Source organism: Gossypium hirsutum, chromosome A02 (genome assembly GCF_007990345.1).
Source record: "Gossypium hirsutum isolate 1008001.06 chromosome A02, Gossypium_hirsutum_v2.1, whole genome shotgun sequence".
Taxonomy (NCBI): Eukaryota; Viridiplantae; Streptophyta; class Magnoliopsida; order Malvales; family Malvaceae; genus Gossypium; species Gossypium hirsutum.
Window position 1 is genome coordinate 89,086,703 of NC_053425.1, and position 8,421 is coordinate 89,095,123.

At 41.5% G+C, this 8,421-nt stretch overlaps 1 protein-coding gene across 1 annotated transcript; it reads right to left on the bottom strand.

Moving 5' to 3' along the window:
• Window positions 1-4,430: 4,430 nt before the first annotated feature.
• Window positions 4,431-5,720, bottom strand: LOC121211474 (uncharacterized). Its single transcript, XM_041084241.1, has one exon. It carries the CDS (start codon window positions 5,718-5,720, stop codon window positions 4,431-4,433), a length of 1,290 nt encoding a protein of 429 aa, XP_040940175.1.
• Window positions 5,721-8,421: the final 2,701 nt, after the last annotated feature.

Genomic DNA, 8,421 nt, shown 5'->3' on the forward strand with positions numbered 1-8,421 from the left:
CTCTTCAAAACATAAGTTGCCCTTTCGGGTTTTCAACTCAAAACCCCTTTGGTCACAAGGCGCCCTTTGCGAGTTTTCACCCTGGATTCTCCTCTCCTTTAGACAAAGTACTTTTTGACTGAGTCCGAATTCACTGGACTGGGTAAACTCTTCCCATCCATTTCCGTTAAGATCAATGAACCCCCAAAGAAAGCCTTCTTCACGACATATGGCCCTTCCCAATTCGGCATCCATTTTCCTCTAATGTCCTTCTGAATGGGAAGGATCTTTTTCAGCACAAGATCCCCCTCGTGGAATTCTCTTGGTCGCACTTTCTTGTCGTAAGCTCGCATCATTCGCTTCTAATCCATCTGGACATGACGAATGGCCCTTAGCCTCTTTTCCTCAATCAAGTTTAACTGATCATATCGCGATTGTATCTATTCAGCTTCATCTAACTTTATCTCTGACAAGACTCAGAGAGACGGTATTTCAACTTCAATGGGTAACACTGCCTCCACCCCATAACCAATGAGAAAGGAGTTGCCCCAGTTGAGGTTCTGATGGACGTTCGGTAGGCTAAGAGTGCAAATGGTAATTTCTCATGCCAATCTCTGTAGGTTTCAGTCATTTTTGCCACTATCCTCTTGATGTTCTTGTTGGCTGCTTCTACTGCCCCATTCATTTTTGGGCGATACATAGAAGAGTTATGATGCTTAATTTTGAACTGACTACAAACTTCTGCTATCGTTCTGTTGTTCAAGTTCAATGCATTGTCTGATATGATCCTTTCAGGTATCCCATACCGACAAATGATCTCTTTCTTCAAGAATTGACTCACAGCTAACTTAGTAACATTCGCATAAGAAGCAGCCTCTACCCACTTCGTGAAGTAATCAATGACCACAAAAATAAAGTGATGCCCACTTGAAGCTTTTAGTGATATTGGCCCAATGACATCCATGCCCCACATGGAAAAAGGCCATGGAGAAGTTATAACATGTAGAGGTGAAGGTGGCACATGAATCTTGTCTCCATAAATCTGAAATTTATTGCATTTCTTGGCGTAGTTGATACAATCCCCTTCCATAGTAGACCAATAATATCCAAACCTCATGATTTGTCTAGCCATCGTGAAACCATTAGCGTGCGTCCCACAAACACCCTCGTGAACTTCTTCCAAGATTAACTTAGCTTCCACGGCATCAACACATCTCAACAGTACTTGGTCATTTCTTCTTTTGTACAAGATGTCCCCATCCAAAATGTAGTCGCAGGCTAATCTCCTTAAAGTTCGCTTATCATTTTCAGTTGGCTGTTCTGGGTATTTACGATCTCTTACATATCGCAATATATCTTGATACCAAGGGTTATCATCCTTTTCTTCTTCCTCAATGTTACAACAGCGAGCTAGAGCCTCAAAGATACTCATCTGAATGGGTCTCATCTCCTCCTCTTTATTCGCATTAATCATTGAAGCCAAGGTTGCTAGAGCATCTGCCATCTGGTTTTCGTCTCGTGGGATATAATTGAAAGTGATGTCATCAAACTCCTCAAGTAACCCCAAAACTACCTTTCGATAATTGATCAATTTAGGATCCCTTGTCTCCCATTCACCTCTAAGCTGGTAAATTACCAACGCAGAGTCTCCATATACTTCCAAGGTTCTTATTCCTCGCTCTACAACCACTCAGAGTCCCATAATGCATGCTTCATACTCGGCCATATTGTTTGTGCAATCAAAATCCAACTTGCACGTGAATTGATAATAATCGCCATTTGGGGATACCAAGACTGCCCCAATTCCATTTCCTACCGCATTGGATGCACCGTCGAAGTTCATCTTCCGTGGACGTTCTTCAATAGTTGCCAAAAACATCAACTCCTCATTAGGAAGTCAAAGTTTAATGGCTCATAATCTTCTAGAGCTCTGCTGGCCAAAAATTCTGAAAGCAATATTTGCTATTGCACTTCCTTTTATAGCTTTTTGACTTATATAGACTATATCGAACTCTGAAAGCAATATTTGCCATCTTGCCATTCTCTCATTCAAAGCTGTTGACTCCATCATATACTTCAAAGGATCAAGTTTTGAAATAAGCCAAGTAGTATGATATAGCATGTACTATCTTAACCTTCGAGTTGTCCAGATTAAAGCACAACATAATTTCTCAATTGGCGAATATCTCATCTCACACTCTGTGAATTTCTTGCTGAGGTAGTATATCGCCTTCTCCTTTCTTCCCGACTCATCATGTTGACCAAGCACACATCCCATAGAACTACAAAACACAGATAAGTACAGAATTAATGGTTTATCTTGACTAGGTGGAGATAATGCTAAAGCATTTAACAAGTATTGCTTAACCTTATCAAAAGCATTCTAGCATTCCTCATCCCAAGTACCTTGGTTGTGTTTTCTAAGGAGGCGAAATATAGGATCACATTTCTCCGTTAATTGTGAAATAAACTGAGCAATATAATTCAATCTTCCAAGAAAACCCTGAACTTCCTTTTGAGTACATGGTGGAGGCAATTCTCATATGACTCTAACTTTGTCTCAATCAACTTCTATTCACTTTTCACTGACCACAAAGCCCAATAACTTCCCCGACCTAGCTCCAAAGATGTACTTTGCCAGATTAAGTTTCAACTGAAATTTCCTTAATCTCAGGAACAACTTCTTCAAAACTTCAATATGTTCCTTCTCTGTTCGAGATTTAGCAATCATGTCATCAACATACACCTCAATTTCTTTGTGCATCATATCATGGAATAAAGTCACCATAGCCCTTTGGTATGTTGCCACTGCATTCTTTAATCCAAACGGCATTACTTTGTAACAAAAGGTGCCCCACAATGTTATGAAAGTGGTTTTATCCATGTCTTCTGAATGTGTATTTATCTGGTTGTACCCCGAAAAACCATCCATGAAGGAGAACAACGAATATCCTGCTGTGTTGTCTACCAAAGTGTCTACGTGTGACAGAAGGAAATTATCTTTTGGGCTAGCTTTATTCAAATCTCTGTAATCAACACACATTCGCACCTTTCCATCCTTCTTAGGGACTGGTACAATGTTAGCTACCCATTCAGAGTACTTCACCTCTTGTAAGAATCCTGCATCGAACTGCTTCTTGACTTCGTCCTTTATCTTCAATACAATATCTGGCCTCATTCTTCGCAACTTCTGTTGGATTGGCTTACACTCCTGTCTTATTGGAAGACGGTGCACCACAATATCGGTATTTAACCCTGGCATATCTTGATAGGACCATGCGAAGATATCCTTGAACTCACGTAGCAACTCAATCAGTCCTTGCCTTGTGTCCTCGGCAATATGTGTGCCGATTTTCACCTCTTTCCCTTCCTCTAGGGCTACATTTTCTATTGCCTCTTGTTCATGTGGCATGATTTGTTTCTCCTTCCGTCTTACCATCCTCAACAGATCCGGAGACACATCACAATCCTGGACATCTTCAAAATCCTGAGATTCCTCTAAACACATGTCTTGCTCGCAAGAGAAATCAGGATTTGTAATATCAGTGCTCATGTCATTGATATCTAGGGACCTGTGAAGTATAAAGAATATACAAAGAATGAATGAATTTAAGAATGCTTATTTATGTGCTATGAATGAAAGAATAAGAATTGCAAAAGTTTAATAAGAATTGCAAACTTTTAATGGAATATTGGTTGATAAAAATGAAACAATACTCGTTCAAATTTATAAAAGTTATGTTTTATTAAAAAATAATAGATGGTCGTAAACCCATTCCACAAATGTAATCCTATTACTCCTAGGCCCTAGAATAACAAGAATGTTTCGAGAATTACTCTAAAAAATTCCTAAAGACTACAGGAAGTTCCTCTGCAGTCCAATTGTTCAGAGAGCTTCCCAGTTCGTAAGGGCGAATGCCCTCAAGGTTTCTTTGCTTCAGTCCTTCGTCGTGTATAGCATTAATCTGATGACTTTCTTCTATAAGTAACCCTCCCAATATGAAGGTTTGGGATATTAGAGGGAATTTCATCGGCTCCCACTCCACTTCTCTTCCATTAAGGCGCGCCCTTCTTCCCTCTTGCCGCTTCTCAACTTCCTTCCTCCTTTGCTTATAGTCTGGCTTAAAGCCCAGACCAAAGCGATCTCTCTTCTCTTTCAGTTTTGGAATTTGAGTCCCTCCTTGTAGGTATTCTCCTAACCCTCTTCCTGATAAGACTCCCTTTCCCACCATCATTTGTAGAGCCATCATCGTGGCTCTTGCTACCTTTGGCACCGGTAGCTCACTCCCTTCTGAAATGAAGGCTGCATTCACAAATTCTAAAGAGTGAAAGGAACACTCAATAGACTCTTCGTTCATCTCGACATAAGAGGCCTTGCTAGTGACTGCGGCTATAATGTCCTTCTCTGCATTGATGGTTACTAACCGTCCATCCGTCACTAACTTTAATTTTTAGTGCAATGATGAGGGCACCGCTCCCGCTGAGTGTATCCATGGCCTCCCTAATAAGAAAATGTAGGAAGGTTTGATATCCATCACCAAGAAGTCTACCTCGTATATACTCGGCCCAATTTCCAAGGGGATGTCAATCCTTCCCATCACCTCCCTTTCTGTATCGTCGAAGGCTCTTACCACATTTTGACATGTTTTCATGTGAGAACCGTCAACGGGTAATCTGTTCAATGTTGACAATGGTAGAACATTCAAGGCTGATCCATTATCGATGAGCACACTTGGGAGTGTGTCCCCCTTGCATCGAGTGGTGACGTGCAAGGCCTTAGTTGACCCCCTACCCCCCGGTGGGATTTCATCATCATTAAAGTAGATGAAATTATCCGCACTTATGTTATTCACCAACCAGTCCAGCTTGTTAACGGATATGTCATGGGTGACATATGTTTCATTGAGCACCTTCATCAGTGCATCCCGATGCAGCTCAGAACTTAGAAGTAGAGCCAATACTAATATGCAAGCTGGCTGCCTACGCAACTGCTTGACCACGCTATACTCGCTATGCTTAAGGAACTTTAGAAATTCCTTAGCCTCCTCCTCCTTTACTGGCTCCTTGACAGGCACTTCAGCCTCTTTCTCCTTCCCCGCACTAACATTTTTTGTTTTTGTGGGCTCTTCTCTGACGCTCACCGTATCATACCGCTTCCCACTCCGTGTATGGGAACCTTCAACTTGTACATCCTTATACGTACTGGCTATACTTTCTTCCTCCGGCATTGTCACACTGCAGTCATAACTCCATGGTACCCTCTTGCTATCCTTATAAGGGAAAAACGTAGGCTTATGGATAATGACCTTAGGCACCATTTGTGCCCCCACTTCATTATTCCCCAGCAGGGAAATAATAATCCTTGGCCGGCTAGTTCCTTTCTGTTCATCTTCCAGCACACATACTTGTTTTTCACAAGAGCTACCTTCAAAAATTTGTAGCTCTTTGTGGTCTATAAAGCCTTGCACCAAAGCCTTGAATTCTTCATAATCTTGAACTTCATGTCCTTCTTTCTCATGGAACTCACCATAGTTCCTTGTTTCTCTTCTCTTATTTTTAGAGGTTAACATACCTCTCTTCATCATCTCCTCCCAAATCACCTTCATAGGCATCCTCACCTCAGCGACATCTTCCTTCATTCTCCTCTCACTGGCTTCGCCAATGGCATTCACTCCTTGATCGCTATGATTTGGCAATGGGTTTTCAGTATTAGGGGTATTGTCGAACTTCACTACCCCCATCTTAATAAGCCTCTCTACGGCCTTCTTAAAACTGGTATAGTTTTCGATCGAATGCCCCGGTATTCAAGCATGGTATTCGTATCTGCCATTTGTGTCCTACCATTTGGGATATGGGGGCTGCAGTGGTTTCAAGTGAAAAGGAGCAATAGCATGCGCATCGTATAAGCTTTGTTAAAGCCCACGATACGTCATGGGGATAGGTGTGAACTGCATCCTTTCAGAATTCTGCTTTGTACTGACTCCTGCCTTTGAGAACTCTGTTGCTCAATCGCAGCTATTTTAGGTTGACCAACTGTGGTTGCCTTCGTGTTGAAGGTGCTTGTGTTATTCACTTCACTATCCTTTCTCCTTGGGGCCGATCTTTTGGTCGCTTCCCCCTCGATTTTTCCACCCCTTATGGCATTCTCAATCATCTATCCCACCATGACTATATCCAGAAAGCTTTTAGTGGTGCTCCCAATCATGTGAGTGATGAATGGAGCTTTTAGAGTGTTGATGAACAACATGGTAGTCTCCTTCTCCAACAATGGTGGTTGAACTTGCATTGCCACCTCTCTCCATCTCTGTACAAATTGCCTAAAATTTTCGTTAGGCTTTTTCTCCATGTTTTACAGCGTGATCCTATCCGGAGTCATATCAGTCACATGATTGTACTGCTGCATGAAGGCTTGTGCAAGATCCTTCCATGAACTTATTTTGGCCCGACTCAGTTGATTATACCACTTGGCCGCTGCCCCAACCAAACTATTCTAAAAATAATAGATCAATAATTGATCATTGTTTACATAACCAGTCATCCGTCTACAGAACATGGTAATATGGGCTTCCGGGCAAGTAGTCCCATTGTACTTCTCGAATTCCGTAATTTTGAACTTATGGGGAAGCACCAAATCTGGGACTAAACTTAAGTCCTTAGCATCCATTCCTTGAAAATTATCAGCATTTTCTAGTGCCCTAAATTTCTCCTCTAACCATCTGCAACGTTCCTCTAATTGCCTTGATGATTCGAGTCTCATTTCTTCTCCCTCAGCTACATCTAGATCGGGTATAACCAGATTGGTAGGATTGTCTTCAAAATTGAATCCCGAACCAGTTTGAAAGTTCATGGGTATTCCAGCATCGACTTGACCCTGTTGAGGCCTTATTGTGATAGATGGCCCTCGAGGATATGCGTCAGGTTAGGTCTGTACGTGAGGTGGAGTGAAACCAAGAGGATGACCCTCGTTATCCTCTTCAGTAGTAGTCATAGGGGCTTTTCCTTTATCTGTTGTTCCCCTCAACAGCTGAGCCATCTTAGCCATCATATTACTTTGAGCCTCCAACATTTGATCCTTCATCTCTTGTTGGATTTTTTCCAATTGCTCCTGTAACTGCTATTGTATTTCTTTCTGAATCTGCTCAAGTCTTTGATCCATATTCTTTGACTTAGCGCGTGTACCGTAAGGATGTGTTGCTTCCAGATTTTCTTTCTCTTACTCTCTTTCTCCCTATTAAATTTAACTAATTAGGGTCTTTCTATGCATATGATGTGATGAGATGCAAATGCATGAATACTAAAAGATATCTATTCTGATTCAGTTTCTTTTTAGAAAACGTTATTTAAGAAACAAAAATCTTTACACAAAACGGATTACAAATATGCCTTTGCCCTCAGGCCCAAGGTTTTAACCCTATCCAACAACAAAGCTAACTCTAGACCTCTATCTGACACTAACTCATATTTTGTACTCAATACATTAGCTTGTGCCGCTAGGTCTTGTAAATGATCAGCAACTTCTCGAATCTAGACTATAGCTTCTCCCATGAGATAATCTCTATCTCCAACTTGATCCTGAAGATGGTGAAGTTCTCCCTTCCACTGTTTTTCTCTTGCCTCGAGCTGCTAATCCATAGCTCACAGTCCTGTAGTGCTGCTTCCAACCCTCCAATATTGTGCTTCATTTCCTCGATCTTTTCCAAGCTTGCCTTTAACTCGATCGCAGAGTTACAAATTTAGTGATGATGAAGAGATCGTTCAAGCTCAGCCACCTTAGTTTTTAATCCTTGATTTTTCTTCTCTAGGGCCTGATTACGCGACTGCATCTCTTGGAACTTCTCCCAATACTCGGCTTTAGCTCTTTCTTCTTGAATCTCTTGCTGCCACTGCTCTGAAGATCTCCCTAATCTGACCCTTTTCAACGTTACCTGGGCTTTCTTGTAGTGCGTCTTTAAATCATCTCGATCTTTCGCTTTTCCTTTTTCACCTTCTCGACTTCCATCTTTTGAACATCGACTTCAAGACTCAAGCACATTTTTTCCTCTTCGAGCTCCTCAATCCACTTTTCAAGCTCCGAATTCTTTCTCTCGAACTCTTGCTTTATAACCTCTAACTCTGATGGAATCACTCGTAAGCTCTCCTCTAATGATCGAGTCACCCCTAAAATCAGCCTAGGGACATTATCGTTGACTCTCTTATTAAACCAACCCTTATACTCAAGGGTTGACTTCGAGCCTTCGGTCAAGATCTTCATATAGAAAGGCTTCTTCCAAGCTTCAGAAATCTCTCGCATCCTCTTCTTATAGTCATCTCTTTTATAAAAGAAATCACTCTGAGCTAAACCCTGTGTAGCCGATATGAACTGTCTCGCTCAATATTGCCTTAGAACAAGTAATGGTGCATATCCAACAACTCCCCAAATTCCTGGCAAAGGGACCCAATCAA

Bases quoted from the DNA above. Each gene is read 5' to 3' on its own strand.
- LOC121211474 (XM_041084241.1), bottom strand. From the start codon at position 5,720: ATGGGGGTAGTGAAGTTCGACAATACCCCTAATACTGAAAACCCATTG.